The sequence below is a fragment of the Magallana gigas genome, chromosome 8, assembly GCF_963853765.1.
Source record: "Magallana gigas chromosome 8, xbMagGiga1.1, whole genome shotgun sequence".
NCBI classification, from domain to species: Eukaryota; Metazoa; Mollusca; class Bivalvia; order Ostreida; family Ostreidae; genus Magallana; species Magallana gigas.
In genome coordinates this window covers 44291084-44307997 of record NC_088860.1, presented here as the reverse complement: position 1 = coordinate 44307997, position 16914 = coordinate 44291084, and the positions used below count along the sequence as shown (strand labels likewise).

Below are 16914 nucleotides of genomic sequence, written 5' to 3'. Positions count from 1 at the left end.
GAGAATCAATCATAGCTAGATTTTTTAATATAAGCTGATTAAAGTTTAAACATTTAGTACTTCAATATACAAAGAATAAATTCATCTACATTTTTATGGGTGCAGCCATTACTGGATCATAAATTCAACAATTGCCTAAATCGCCTTGTCAGTTACATTTACCTCCACAACATTTAATTTACTTGTTTTTCAGTCATGAATATTCAGTCCTTGCAGATGTCACATCTTAGGGTTTGTCATAAGGTTTTTATTTTCGCATTGTGGTGATTTAAATTCAGAGTAGGGATGGATTAACAAAATTTGCTGTTTTTTGTAGGGAAAAATTCATAAATTAATTTTTTTCTTGTTTGACGTGCATTTTAATAAATACTACACCAGTTGATAGCTAATATACCATAGTATCATATGCATACAAAATTGCTTGCCCTTGCAAGAGCAAACAAGATGTAAACAACAGATGAACACCATCGAAATTTGAAGCCTGCTGATTTTAGGACATTCGACCATAAATATAAGAGTGTAGTGTATTTCGGGGGTAAATTTAAATGTTAATTGGGATCAAGTTCGGGATCCGGGGTATCTTAGCAGTGTCGTTCCGTTCGCCAGGCCGAGGCCAGTTGCACCTTGTCTGTCTTGTGTTCTTGTTGTTTGTCAGCTTTTATCTTCTTTGTTCTTAGTTGTTAATATACGTTTTTACCTAAGTGATTTGTGTTGTTGTTTCGTTCAATAGTAAAATCACTTTAAGAGGTAATCAACTTGCGATTTTTTTGCATATTTTTGAAAAATAACATTTTAAAGACAACTGCATATAAATATCTTTTAAGGTTAGTAAGCTATTCTGAATAACTCTATTAAGCTATATAGCCTTATGAAGCTATAAAGCTATTTATTAAGAGATTGGGCTGGGCCTGATCATGAAAAATCAGAAAGTTTTAAAAAAATCAGTTATTACAGCTATTCAGTTATGCCTGCACAGAGTTGCAAAATCATTTATACAAGATTTTGTATATTATAACAGTGCAAATATGTAAAATATAAAAAAAACTTCGAAACTTGCAGCATGTGCTCAGCCTTTCCCGCCAAACTTCACCAAGCCTTTTCAACTTTTTTAACTGTAAGAGTTACAGTTCTTCCGGGGCAACATCCAATATTTCTGAAAAGCGCTGTTTTTTTTTAATCACTGCCAATAAAGAATGGTGCATCAATACTTACGTCTGCAAAACTTAGTAATTTCTCGTCATCTTCCTTGAGTAGTAAGCATGGTCAGCATCTGCACACACGGGAATAAAATGGAACATCTACGTTAATCAGACGCTTAAAACTTTTTGAGATTGAGATCACACTTCTTTCTGCTTTCACTTTGTATGTACCTTCTTTGTTTATTTAATTGATAAAATAACGATTACTTTATCTTGATAAGACAGGTTTAGATACATCTAATAGTTTTAATTATTTATTTTGATGATGAACATCCCCAAGTTCTGAGGTCATGTGACCTCCTCCATTTTGTTTTGTTGGCAGGAGTTCGGAGTTCCGAATGTCATCAGGAAAGAGATGTTATGTTGACAAACGGGCTTCTGTCTTTTGTTGACTAAAATTTGTTAAGGTACTTCTTTATTTGAAATGAAGAAAATGTGTCCATATACACGCTGAGCCACATGTGACCCGATGATAACTCTGTAAATAGAAAAATGAAACAGTATTGATTTTTCACAATCATAATTGTCAAATTTATTTCCCAAGAGCTACACTACAATTAGCCTAAAGAATGTACCTTGTAAAAGATGATTAACATTCTAATTCATTATCGGATAAAGTAATTCTTCCTTTTTCTATTTAATGTATCTACAATTCTATTCTTGGGGTAATAATGAAGAAATAATTAAACTTGATTAGAATGATGAGTAACAAAATTATGATAACTATGATGAATTGAAACAATATTGTTATATTTAGGTCCTTCTGAAATAGGCAATGTCTGGCCTAGATCCAGATGAGGATGCCATTATTACAGAAAACCCAGATCCAGAATCAGAAAGTGCTGCTGTGAATGAGAGCGAATCAGTTGAAGAAAATTTGGATGATAGAACAGAAGGAGAGATCAACGCTTACGAAGGAAGTGGAGAGATTGTGCCTAGAGACAATGACCCTGATGTAAATGTATTCAGTGAGGAGAGTGTGGTGAGGGAAAATGAGCCGAGAATTGATGAATGTGTTTTAAATCAAGATGGGGATGAGAAGACAGAGGACGAGAGAGAACCAGGTGTTGGGGTTATTAGGGAGGGACAGATAAGCGGGGGGAGGGATGAACAGCTGAGTCAGAGTTTGGGACAGGAGGAGGCTGAAGCAGACACATTCCTGGTGAGAGAGGCCTCTAGTAATGAAAGTGTTGGCATAAGAAACAGTGAAGAGGTTCTATGTGAGCATGACAGTGCATATTCGCAGGGATTAGAACATAGTGATAGTAGATCGGCTGATATTCAGGAATCTGAAAGTCATTGTGAAGAAAGCACATCTGTGATATCTGGTAGGGATGCTGATTCTGACGCCGGATCAAGAGAATGTAACCATGACTCGTTAGAGAATCTCAGTCGTGAAAATTCAGAGGTTGTTGAAAACCATGTGATCATTCCGGAGGACGAACTCAGTTGTCAAGTGTGGACGGCTGAAGACAAGCCCCAGCTGCAGGTGCTGTCTCCAACAGGAAGCATCGAGTCGTGTGAGCCAGAGTGTGATCAGGAGACCGATGCTTCTCCGAGTCACGGTGTACGCAGCGAGCATGTGGACAGATTAGACAGTAACGAGACTCATCAGCAAGGAGGAGGAGAAGAGGAGGAAAGGGAAGAAGGAAATGAAGAGGTGGCAGAAGAGGAGGAAACTATTTGTGTTGTTCTTAACCCCCCTCCTCCTCATTCTTCTTCTTCTGATGAGAGCCAGACGCAAGCGGTCTGTGAATCAAGTTCAAATTCGTCTAGTCAGGTTAGAAGTGTGGAAACCACATCGTGTTCGTCGCAAGAGACATTGGCAGTGAGTTGTAGCGGCTCTATGAATGGAGATTTAGCCCCAGTGACTAACAACTTTAGTGAAAACAAAATCTCATCTGTGGAGTCTGACGATGACCTCTTGTCTGAACTGGAATCAGAATTGACCAATGGTTCAAGGGCCAATCAGAACAATCATAATATGCATGACCCTGAGGTCAAATTTAAACCGCCCAATGGGATTGATGGTAAAGTTTTGCAGGAAATCCAAGATTTACAAATGCAGCTGAAACATTCCAGAGCTAAGCTAGCAGAGAAAGATTCAGAAATTAATAGGTAATTGGGTTATTTTTTATTAAAGATTTATATTATTTTGGTGGGTGATGTGCAGTAATATGTATTGTGTATTCAATGTTGTTGTTTTAAATGTTTTTCCCTGTTTAAAATTATCATATTAACAACTTTTAAATTATACACATGATACACAAATAGTAAAAAAAAATCTCAGTTCCCATGAACATAACCTGCACTATTACATGAAGTATATGTTAAAATATTTTAGGTTTCACTATCATGATTATTATGTACATTATTTGTCAAGCACTTGGCCGTAGATTAGCATGTTGTCAATTGAAGCACAAATCCACTGTTTATAGATATTTTACATTGAAAGGTTATTATGAGAGACAGCTGAGCATTAGTTGGATATGGTCTATAATAGATCCTTTTTTAACACACTTGTCTGTGCTGTCGTACTTGTGGTATTCATTGTTTTCATCAGCTGTTGCTCATTTGACACACTCAATCTTACTATTGTGGACCATGTATCAGAAGTACTAACAAAGTTATGGTCATGACTCATATCAGCGATGTCTGGGGAGGGTGCACTTAATTACTATCACATTCTGTCTATCCCAGTGTATTTTCATGGCTTGTTGCATAAACGTTCCTCTGATAAAAGTTTAATTCATTTGTTCATCAACTGTATTGTCAATTTATTACTCAATTGTCAGTGCCCATTCGCTAAATTTTACTGTTAAACGTCTTTCTCCCAAATAATTGTTTGAAGGATATGGCCACAGAACATTTTTAAATGATGTCTGTAAATTTTATTGATTTCAGTTTTGAATGCACAGACTGGCAAAAAAAGTAATAAAAAATTACATATATAACCCATAAAGTTAAGGGTGGGACTTGAGTGATTTAAATATACTGGTATAATTATATATTTTAGTTTACTGGTATATTTATATTGAATGTGTGTATTTTATATTACCATTTTACTCATATATATATGTACATCATGTACATAATCATGATAATGTAGTACATGATGTATATCATGTATTTATTACTGAACAAATTTAAAGGTTAAAACACATTTTAAAATTTGGTCTTCAACAAAAAACTTAATAATTAATAGGTCTGTAATATTATGTGCAATGAATTTTATATTCATATCACTCACTGGCCAGTTTGATTTTAAAATATAGCACTTTTGGGGCAAAATTCTGAAACTAATAAAATAAAAACCACAAGTCATGTCAACGGAATAGATTGATGTACAGGTGTAGACAAACAGTCGTGGTAATTGACAACTTTTTTATAAATCCTCAAACCTCAGAGTGGCTCCTTGTGTTGTCAGAACATATGCTTGAATTGTTAACATGACAAAGTCAGACAAACAGATAACACACAAAAACACGAACCTTGTTATCACAAGCAAATACAATAAAGTTTACTGCATTTTATCAGTTATCGCTCCATCTTAAGACAGGACGTGATTTCTGTGTTATGTGGCCTGTCCCAAACACACAGCATCGGTGTTAGTTACACAGAGTTATACAAGCCACAATAAGCCTGCTTCCTATTGAAATTTGCATTACCTGTGTGTCTAATTTTAGATTAACATTCATGGGGGAGGATCTTATTGTTTTACCTTTCTTTTTCTACTTTTAGACTGACAATCAGGGCAGAGGATCAGGAGGCATACACGGAGCGGATCTTGCGGGAGCGGGACAGTTACCTAAGGGAGGTCAGACAGCTCAAGTCCCAGGATGACCTTTACCTGCCACAGATCAAAGAGGTACAACACTGGCCATGTTGATCAATGATTTCTATACAACACTGATCATGTTGATCAATGATCTCTATACAACACTGATCATGTTGATCAATGATCTCTATACAACACTGATCATGTTGATCAATGATCTCTATACAACACTGATCATGTTGATCAATGATCTCTATACAACACTGATCATGTTGATCAATGATCTCTATACAACACTGGCCATGTTGATCAATGATATCTATACAACACTGGCCATGTTGATCAATGATCTCTATACAACAATGATCATGTTGATCAATGATCTCTATACAACACTGATCATGTTGATCAATGATCTCTATACAACACTGATCATGTTGATCAATGATCTCTATACAACACTGATCATGTTGATCAATGATCTCTATACAACACTGATCATGTTGATCAATGATCTCTATACAACACTAATAATGTTGATCAATGATCTCTATACAACACTGGCCATGTTGATCAATGATCTCTATACAACACTGATCATGTTGATCAATGATCTCTATACAACACTGATCATGTTGATCAATGATCTCTATTCAACCCTGGCCATGTTGATCAATGATCTCTATTCAACCCTGATCATGTTGATCAATGATCTCTATACAACACTGATCATGTTGATCAATGATCTCTATACAACAACAACACTGATCATGTTGATCAATGATCTCTATACAACACTGATCATGTTGATCAATGATCTCTATACAATACTTATCATGTTGATCAATGATCTCTATACAACACTGACCATGTTGATCAATGATCTCTATATAACACTGATCATGTTGGTCAATGATCTCTATACAACACTGATCATGTTGATCAATGATTTCTTTACAACACTGATCATGTTGATCAGTTATCTTTATGCAAATGTTTTAATTGAAATCATGAATGATCAATCTATTTACTAAAACAGAACAAAGGTTATGTGGTACAAGTACTTTATATTTCTGAGAGAAACTATTTTAAGGTAGGGGTGTAGTGGGGGTTATTTGGTAGTTGTTTTTAAACTTTTTTAGGGGAGCTGGGAATGTAATCCTCTACAAATAAATCTTAGACTATTAGTGTCCCACTTGGGCAGATCATACATATGTGCCTTTTCCATTAAAAAAAAAACAATGTGTAAAAACTTTTAATTAATATTTAATTCTCAGAACCTTGATAACTTTTAATTATGTTAGTCAGAATTTATCATTGTATTTTCTTTCAATTAATTTTCAGTTAGAGTACACTATAGCCCAGCAGACCAATGAGATCAGGACCCTAAAAGACAAGCTGTCCAGTCATGATGCGGCTGCACGGAGAACAGTAGCAACGCTTCAGAACGAGCTCAAAGTCAGAGTAGATCAGGTACACACTCAAGTACTAGTGTTTAACGGGCCCTGCAATAAAATAAGCTTACTCGTACTAATGTTTGACGGGCCCTGTAAAAAATATTCTTGCTTCTTCTTAGGGGGGGGGGGGGGGGGGGGGGCTTGGATAAAAATATGCATGTTTGAGTGCAATTTGATAACTTTTTAATTGGATGTTTCTCTTTGCTTTATTAAATATGGAAAGATTTATTCACTGTAATTAACTATCTTAACGATTTGACGGATAGGTTACCAAAATGTATGATGAGGCCAGCAAAGAGAAGGACTCCATGGTTGTAAAGTATGCTCAGGCCGAGAAAAAGTTCATCGAAGGTCAGAAATCCATAGAGAGGCTGGAGGCCAAAGTTCGTGACCTCAACAAGGAGAAAGACGGCTTAACCCAGAGGGTCACAGACATCAAGGGAGAGAAGCGACAGATGCTGGCTGATCTGGAGGCAAAGGTAAAAATGATAAATTTGTCCCAATGTTTAATAAAATGTATCCTTTTGATAATAATTCACCCTGTTAAAAAAATGAAATCTAATATTTTCTCCCTAGTTGCCATTTTTGATAACATGAACAAGTTCACTATTATAGTACAGGTGTCATATAAAATGTTAGATTTGTTCAAATGTTTATTTATTAATAAATTGAATACAGTATACTTGTCTAGTTGATGATATATCAGCCTTATAAAATAATGAAATTTGAGATTACTCTCTGAGATGCAAGTTTAAAATGTTGATTTTAACACATGAATAAAAAAATCATTTCTGGAGTACATGCACATATTCTTACTTGTAGTTCATTGTTTTGAAATTTTGTCTTCTCTCTAGGCAGCTGAGATTCAGAATTTAACAAAAGAGGTGGAGAAACAGAGGGAGTTGATTTCTTCATCAGATGTCAGGATAAAATGGGCTCAAAACAAGCTGAAAGCTGAGCTAGATGCCCATAAGGTAAATACTGTATACAGGGCTATTTTCACCCCATGTTTTTTTTTCTCGCCCGTCTACACTTGCAAACAGCTTCGCCCTGTCTTGAATTCGCACAGATACCATAGCATAATATATATGATAGATACATGCTAATACACTCCAGATAAAAATTCTACCAACTGGTAAGTTTAGGTAAATATCATACAAGCTGAAAATAATACATTTATAGTATGCAACTTTTCATTGCAACAAAATCATTTACACATTAATAGTATTAATGTGTAAATGATTTTGTTGCAATGAAAAGTATTAATTTAATACAATAATGGTATGTTTCTTTAAAGGAAACAAAAGATGATTTGTTGAAGACAAGATCCAAGCTAAAGGACGCAAAAGACGAGACGGAACAGATCAGGCGAGACTGTCAGGCCATCATCAAAACCTACCAGGTACACACAACTAATTACATCACACAACTGATTACATCACACAACTAATTACATCACACAACTAATTACATCACACAACTGATTACATCACACAACTGATTACATCACACAACTGATTACATCACACAACTGATTACATCACACAACTAATTACATCACACAACTAATTACATCACACAACTAATTACATCACACAACTACATGTAATTACATCACACAACTAATTACATCACACAACTGATTACATCACACAACTGATTACATCACACAACTGATTACATCACACAACTAATTACATCACACAACTAATTACATCACACAACTAATTACATCAAAGTCCAATTATTATTGAGGGGTAAATTATCTTGGGTTTATTAGTTTTATGATCAATTTTATTCCAAATCAAATTCAGCAAGCTGAACGAAAGGCTGATTATCCATGTTCATTAATTCATTTGATAAACGATTTCTATAATATTGAGTTATAGATTGATTAGGATTAGGAATAGGATAGAATCAAATCCAACAAGCTTGATATAGGGAACTAAAAATTTCTCTTCATTAATTCATTGATTGATTGTTTGATTGATTGATTTCCAGGAATCAGAAGAAATCAAATCTAATAAGCTGGACAGTAAACTAAAGATCAAGGAGTCCGAGTTCCTACTGCAGCAACAGGAGAAAACTAGTCAAGAGGAGGTAACTCTGTCAAATGTTTAGAAGCGAAATGAAATATAACAGAAAACAACTGATAACATTCTACTGTTAATGATTTAAAATGTGTCAGGAAAGTTTGTTTCATTTACACAAATGTTAGACTATTTGAAATAAAAATAATTTTAAAGTTGATGATACATTTTTTTATATTCATAGATACTTTGTTGTGGTATGCTGCCCTTTTAAGTTCACTATTTCAAATTCTGTTTTGTAGCGCTATGCTGCCACAGTTCGAGAACTGGACAGTCTGAGGACCACACAAAAGGAGGCAATAAAGGAGATGGAATCTCTGAAGAAGAAATGTCAGGGTCTGGAGTCGCAGCGCGACCAGAACGAGCAGACCATGACCAAGTACCGCGAGATGCTGCAGAAACAGAAGCGGGAAAACAAAGAGCTCCAGGACAGGGTTGAGGAACTCGTGCAAGTCAAGTCAGACTTCAAAAGGCAAGTTAGACTTCAAAAGGCAAGTTAGACTTCAAGAGGCAAGCAAGTCAGACTTCAAAAGGCAAGCAAGTCAGACTTCAAAAGGCAAGTCAAGTCAATCTTCAAAAGGCAAGTCAAGTCAGACTACAAAAGGCAAGTCAAGTCAGACTTCAAAAAGCAAGTCAAGTCAGACTTCAAAAAGCAAGTCAAGTCAGACTTCAAAAAGAAAGTCAGACTTTAAAAGGCAAGTAAGACTTCAAAAGGCAACTTGTTAGACTTTTAAAGGCAAGTCAGATTTTAAAAGTAAAGTAAGTTTAAAAGCAAGGAAAGTCAGACTTTAAAAGGCAAGTCAGGTCAGATTTCAAAAGTCAATACAGGTCAGACTTTTCAAGACATGTGAGAATTCAAAAGGCAATCCACACATCAAAATGCAGGAAAGACAAAATTCATAAAGCAAGTCAATCTGAATGGCAAAAGCCAAGCTAAGTCAGGCTTCTGTAAAGCTTAAATTTTGTTAGATTTCAGTGATTAAAAAAATTGATTGAGTTTTTAAAGGAAAGAAGGTGTAGGAATTTTATATTAGAAGTTAGAGTTTCATTTGATGCTTGTATTTTATATTTATTTTAATACATGTATTTCAAAGAAATAAAAATTAAAGTCAGGTTGATGCAGTGTTCAGTTAGAATGCACTTTCTCGGTCAAGGTAGTTTCAACATTTATTTTAAATATAAGCTTTATTAATGCTATCTAATCACATATTTATGTTTGTTATTGGTTGATTGTTTCAGAGCTCAGAACACGATCAAATCCCTGGACGCGGAGATCTCAGAGCTGAAGATCAGTAACAAGGATTTACAGATCGACATGGAGGCTTGTCGCAAGCGCGAGGCCGACAAACTTGACCTGACCAATAAACTCAGCGCCAAAAATGCCGAGTTACAGTCGGAGAACTCCATACTCCATAATAAGGTCTGTATTATTTAAACTTGGTGGTTACTTTCTCTATACCCTGTTAGCCATGTGTAATGCATTTCTTTTGCATTAGATATTTTTTAAATGAAGTACAATGATTTTATTGAGTTTGGTTATCATCTAAGCTGTCAAAGTGTATAGAAAATTATGGAAGTGCAAGACTACATGCTGCTTGTTGTATGTTTAAGATATCTTACTAGTAGGTAAATAATCAGGTAATCCTCTTTTCAGACAATGTCACAAGCAGAGGAAATCGAGAAGCTCACGGTAGATGTGCAGACTTTGGAAATTGACTTCAGAGATGTTGTAAGTTAGGAAAGACAAGTGTTTTAGTCGGGACAATGTTTTTTTTCTTTATATTTACCACTTGATACACGTAATACATTGATTTTTTTTAAGTTACTCTAAATTTAAGGAAATAACATTACTGCCAAAGATCATTGATATACCATGATTTTGAATATAATTCACTGATTAAGAAATGATATTAGATAGACTTTTTAGCTTTAAATAATATTCTGATTCTACCTGTATTTTCTGCAGTCTGGGAGATTAAAGAAGGAGGAATCCATGCGACAAGAAGAAACTACAACACTGAGAGAGAAGCTAGAGGAAAAATCAAAAGCAGGTACAGGTCACTCGGTTTATAACCCACACTGAGCGGAATTCTCTGATTCTGTGTTTACTGTAAAAGTTCACCTTTTGTATGGTCAAACCATATGCATGGGTATTGAATACGCTCATGCATGATTTACCACTTTTAGTTTTGATTTATATACCATACATGCGGGGAAATTTTATGTGGTTTATGTGGTTTAAGTGTAAATTCCCCCTACTAGTAAATAACCATCTTTGTAAGACTGTAGAAAAGTAAAGAAGGCCTCTTTTGTAATGTTAATACACTGTATTATGAAGAAATCCTAGGCTTGTTAAATTGGGAAGGAATTAAAAGGGTCCAGGATATGTTTAGACCTTCAATTATGACCATCATTTAATTGTTGATTTGTAAAGATTATAGCCTCTGGTGGGGGGACATGCTTGGCTTTTAAAGACAAAAACTAGAGGATGGATGATGCATGGTGTATCGTTCTGTTTACATACTCATACTGAGGTCTTCACTGTGTTTTGTTTTATCAGTGGAAGAATTGTCAGCAAAAGTCGAGGATGGAAAAGATGAGATCAGGACACTGAAGAGGAAACATGTCAATAATGTCAAGGTCAGATTTTTATTTTTGCATACAGTTAATTTGGTCATCACAAAAAAAAATTAATTTTACTGGCCAGGAGGACCAGAGATCTGTCTAAATTTACTGGCCCTCCAATAATTTACTGACCTTTACATTCTTAATTGAATGATTTATTCATGTAAAGGATGTAAAACTGATGAAATGAATTGCATTGCCAGATAAAGTATCCATAAACTATCTGGAATGAGTACATTTTTTTCCCACTAATAAGACATAATGTGTCTTTGAGAAATCTTTAATGTTTAGAAAATAATATCAATCTCCAAAAATTACAGTATAAACACATCAATAAACTCAATCCTGTTAAAAAGACCTTAGACCAATTTAAAACATGGCATCTAAGTTGTGTTTGCAATATTAATGCATTTGTAATGCAATAATAAATGTAAGTTTAATATATAGGACATAACAAGACAACTGCAGCAAGCCAAGAAAAAACTAGAGAACTTGGAAACATGGAGATACACAGAAAGACTCGACGAGTATGGGATCTCGGACCAGCTCCAGTAATTCCCTGAACACAATGGGAATGTCTGAGAACAGCTCCGCTCAGTCCCACAGCTATACCAACAAATACTCCAGCAATCCAGAACCTGTCCATGAGCACCGAGTGATCACGGAACAGGTGGAGCCCAACAGTCAGATGCTGATAGAACGGATCGTCAAGCTGCAGCGCGGGCTCGCCAGGCGCAACGAGAAGATCGAGTTCATGCAGGAACACATTCAGCAGCTGGTGGATGAAATACAGAAGAAGAACAAGTAAGTCACTGTTCTAACTTTACTGAGACAATTTGTAGTACTTGTCCATGTTTTTGTTATTAACGATTTCATTTTCTCTATTTCTGAAAAGAATCCTTCAAATGTGTGCAGTGGATGATCATAAGTACCTGTTGATTCTTTTAATGTTTCAATATTTTCCATACACTATCATAGGTAAATACATTAATGACTTCATTTTCTCTGTTTTTCTATAGAATAATTCAGAACTATGCACTTCGAGAAGAATCTGGAACAATGACGCTGGAAAGATCTGACCTGAATAAAGTAAGATATCATTGAATTCAATAAATCATGTTATCAACCCTCCAGCTGATTCCCTTTATCTCTGTGACATTCTAACTAAACGATTTTATATTGCATGCTGAGAGGAAAATTTACTTGTATTTCTTCAAGACTTTGACATTTTGGAATACTTGGATCAAGAATTATAACATCTCTGATAGCTTGTTACCCTATTGGCCACAGTCTTTGAGCTGAAGTTTACATTTGCATGGCTTGATACATGTGATCTCCTTGGCTGTTGGTTTTTACAGCAGCTTATGAAACCTTTGATCTCATTGGCTAAACGATTTTTCTTCACTCATTTTGTAACCTGTAATTTCATTGGCCTGTAGCTTTTGTATGTTGATTTTCTCTGTAGCTGGACCAAAGGAAGTTATCGCAGGTATGCTTTCCATCTCATTACATGTCTTTTCCCGATTCGTCTGTGCTCAAAATGGTGTTTGGATATTCTCCTATTATCTGGTGTTTCATTGGATAACTGTCTACCATGAATATGCATGAACGTAATTTAAAATATATAAACGGATGGTCGATAGGTTTGCTTTGCAGAATGATGGACCGGATGGGAGAATGGGAACCTGCTGTACAATTAAGTCACTGTTTCTGATACAAAATGTAGATGCAATGAAATTAAGTGTGTATATATATAGCAATGCAAAAACAACTTGTCACTTGCAGCAAAAGCTATTTTGGTTTTGTGAAATACTTCTGTTAGTAGTTTTCAAATTTTGTTTAGATTCTGAAAAACTTGTGTATATTTACATATAAGTGGATGGCACTTCATATTCTTGCACTGTCTTTCGCAATTCTTACATTGTCAATAATACTTCTTTATATATGTGTAGTAATTGTAATTGTATAGGTCATCTTTGTCTCAGTTTGAAGGCTTAAGTCTTACTGTATGGTTCTTTTTAATAATTGATATGAAAATATAACTGTTACAATTGATATAAAAAAAATATGTTTTTTTCTTTTGCATCATAGACTGCTTTTTAAAAAAAAATGTGCATATTAGTGTTTGATAGTATTTTAATTTTAGATTCTACTGAAAGGGCATCTTCTCTATTTTGTTTATTTGTTTACGGAGCGAATTCTCTAATGATTGTGAGGTTTTTGTTGCAGTCTTCTGTATTGCAGCATCTTCACATTTTGGTTGCTTCAACTAGGAATCTAGATTTTATCTGAGGGTGAAAACTGACACTGGTAGAAAAACTACACTATAAACGCAAATCCTTTAAAACCACGGAGCAAAAAAAGGCAGATAGATTATGCCATTCTGGTGAACAGAAGTTTAGAATTCACTTTTTGTTTGCCTTGACTGTAATGTGTGTGTAATATTGTTTTGTATGCAACTGCATTTGTTAGACATGATTGCTTGAGAAAAAGAAGAAGTAAGTAAGTCACCAATCAATCAATGCTACGGCACAGTGCATTCCATGGCAATTGGAATTTCATAGTGATTGAAGTAAAGACTAGGGTATATGGGGTAAATTTTGATATAATTGTCATGTTATTTCCAAAATGACCAGATATGGCTCTTGACTTTGAATATATTCATAGAGTGAGTTGTCAAGGAAATAGAGTAGTAAGAATGTCTATTTTATATTGATGTGGTATATAATTTTATATTAAGTTGTTGAGAATAGATAGGAATAATTGTTCCAATCTATTTTGTCTGTTAATGAAGTTGCCAAGGTTAAAAGTTATAACTGTTAGGATGATTTGGATGCACATCTATTTGTTTAGAATTTATAGCAAAATTGATTTACAATTGACCCATCACTGTGTAGATGTAGTTCTACAAGACAAGTAGCAATATAAACCCTAATGATGTATGGCTTGTATCTACTTGTAGATGGAGTTATCGAGGAAGCACAGCATCATGGGATCTCTGTATAGCTCCCATCAGACAGACAGTGCAATGACCCTGGACCTGTCCCTGGAGATCAATCACAAGCTACAGGCTGTTCTGGAGGACACCCTCCTCAAGAATATCACTCTAAAGGTCAGTAGTAGAAAAAGGTGGTAGTAAAAATATCACTATCAAGGTCAGTAATGGAAATATGAGCATTAAGGTCAGTACAAAAATATCATTCTCAAGGTCAGTAGTAAAAATATTCTCAAGGTCAGAAGAGAAAATATCATTCTTAAGGTCAGTATTAAAATATCATTTAGAAGGTCAGTAATAAAACACACTGTCAAGGTCAGTAGTCTTGTTTATATGCATTTTAAACACTTTGTCAAATAAAAAAAAAATATAGATAAACTTGCATTGATTTTCTAGTAATTTTTATCAGCTAGCTAGCACATATTCCGTTATCAATATATTCAGAACTGCTATAGGAAGGGTATAATGTTTTTGGTAAAATTTATTTTTCTGATTCATAGCAGATTTTATTTTTATATTTCCAGGAGAGTTTGGACACACTGGGAGGTGAAATAGCTCGACTCTCCCAGGAGAACAGGAAGCTTCAGTTAGAACTCCAGGGTAAAACCAAGAACAGATGACCCAGGACAATCAGCAGAGGGAGTGAGAAGTAATGGAACCAAAATAAATTCCAGGGGGAGTGTGCTAGATACAAGTAACAGTTCCAAATACTGTACTGGTGTAGTTTTCACATGCAGTGTAGTGCTCAACACTGAATATTGTGGACTAGTTCTAGACTTGACAGGATTCAGACTGGAAACTCTGATGTTCCTGTTGTGTGATAGCTAAGACATGGTGTTTTGTGGGATACATGTACATGTAGTGTAAGAATCTGTGGGCTGGATAAATCCCTGTATATGTCAGAAATGTCATTCATGTGTCAATGTCATTCATGTGTCAATGTCATTCTTGTGTCAATGTCATTCATGTGTTTATGTCATTCATGTGTCAATGTCATTCATGTGTCAATGTCATTCATGTATATATCAAGCTAGGTACTTATCAAAACAAGTAAAACAGAGTAAATGATGAATTTATAATGTACCGTTATGAGAGGTATTTTATTGAATAATTTAAAATTACAAAATATCAGTAACCATGGTGACTTGTAAACAGAAAAAAATCATATCAAATCATTTCCTTATAAAGTACATTGTATGTACACATGTGTTTGGTGTTGCTTCATATTTATGATTTGTTTATAAACAAATAACACACTATTAACATTGATTGCAAAATGTAAAATGTTAAGTTATTATATAACAATTTTGATTGTATTTATTTTGACTGTATGTTAATATAATATACTTTGTCAATGATGCAAGCTGTTGTCTTATTTTTCTGAATAATTATACAGAAAACATGCACAGTTTAGTTTTACAAAGAACATCCTTGCTTTTACATAATCACTTTTATACAGTGTTAAATGATGAACAATTTTATTTGCCTTGTAGCACAAAGTACAACATATGAAACTTGTGGCAAGTTGACAAGCAGAATTATTCAGAATTATCAGAAATCTCAATATTTGCACAATTATCCATTGCTGTTAGATGGCCGAAAATCAATGTTGATTGCAATTTGTTGAAACATCATAAAGGTGATTTTAAATCACTTTAATGTACAACTTACCAAATATCTGGGGACACTTTTATATATGCAGATCGGTTTAATTAATATTACTTCTGAATATCTGAAGGGGGAAATGCATGAAAACGTTCTTGTTGCAAACGTTAAAGCTATACACGCTATAATTTACGTCAATTTTGAATGACAGTGAAAACGCATGTGTTTGTCTACTTATAAAAGTTATCCTTAAGGATGACATTTACTCAGAATGAAAAAAAAATCCACTGATGATAATGAAAAACCATCTATTGTATGTTATAGACCTTTGATTGTAGTGTTGTTTCTCACTTTCAGAAAAGTAGGTCAATGACCTACTTTTTGAGTTAATGGCCATTGAATATTTTTTGAAAAATTAAGAAAAATCCCGTAAAATTTTACACTACGATTGAGATTTTGTTAATTGTTAAAATATTACAAATAATAAAACACTTTAAAAAATAAAATACAGTTTATGAATGGTAGTGGCACTAAATAGATACAATACATGAAGATTTCAGCAGCAATTTTTAAAAATATTCTAGTCCGAATTTCCTCTATCAGTTTTCAAATTCATACCCATTATTGATCCGATTTTACAAAAAATTGAATGATGATAATACAAAAACATTTATAGTATTGAACTACTTATATTGACCTTATTCTGTTGGCATAAAATTTATATGAGGTCAATGATCAAAATTTTGAGATATTGTGTCTTTTGTCGTTTTTAAGCATTTTTCAATATTCGTGAAAGTCATGACATAAGATTATTTTGATGAATAAGTAAGGTTAAAACTAACAGAAAATATGCAAAATTATATATACTTAAATATAAAATCTTAACTTTCAATAGTAGAGTACTATAAAAAAAAATTTAGCAGAAAACAAAATCTGCAAAATTTAGTCCGAATTTCCTCTGTTTGGCTAAAAGTCTATTTTTGTTTGAGCCTAATTTCATAATATAGTAAAAATATCGATTGTTTTGTCAATAATATTTTATTTCATAAATACTTTTTGTGTTTAGAACAAATTTTACTCATTAAATTGAATTTTATAACAATCCGAATTTGAAAACTCAAACCCTGAGTAAACAACACCCTTAATCTATAAATTACAAGGGTGA

General features: G+C 34.1%; 3 protein-coding genes across 6 annotated transcripts in view; 2 read left to right on the top strand and 1 right to left on the bottom strand.

The window, feature by feature from the left end:
• The window catches only part of LOC105327415 (tudor domain-containing 6), a 23937-nt gene extending 22583 nt beyond the window's left edge, over positions 1-1354 (bottom strand). For 2 of the 4 annotated variants that reach the window (XM_066069516.1, XM_066069518.1), the window contains exon 1: positions 1213-1353. The gene's annotated coding sequence lies outside the window, so the exon portion shown is untranslated. Of the gene's footprint in view, positions 1-1212 lie in introns of all 4 variants that reach the window. The other 2 variants (XM_066069517.1, XM_066069519.1) reach the window with 2 other exon arrangements.
• Positions 1355-1447: 93 nt separating this feature from the next.
• On the top strand, positions 1448-15503 carry LOC105333696 (coiled-coil domain-containing protein 186). The gene is given in 19 exon segments (XM_011436781.4): positions 1448-1606; positions 1957-3317; positions 4941-5067; positions 6322-6450; positions 6701-6913; positions 7289-7408; positions 7732-7836; positions 8436-8534; positions 8767-8996; positions 9764-9944; positions 10179-10253; positions 10491-10575; positions 11085-11164; positions 11597-11653; positions 11655-11953; positions 12169-12238; positions 12615-12638; positions 14112-14261; positions 14669-15503. Coding segments are annotated over 18 exon segments (3483 nt in total). The 5' UTR covers positions 1448-1606; positions 1957-1974; the 3' UTR covers positions 14765-15503.
• LOC136270804 (uncharacterized) lies at positions 5074-5910 on the top strand (the record flags this gene model as incomplete). The annotated part of the gene is given in 1 exon segment (XM_066069520.1): positions 5074-5910. A coding segment is annotated over 1 exon segment (837 nt), but the record flags the coding sequence as incomplete, so codon positions are not given.
• Positions 15504-16914: the final 1411 nt, after the last annotated feature.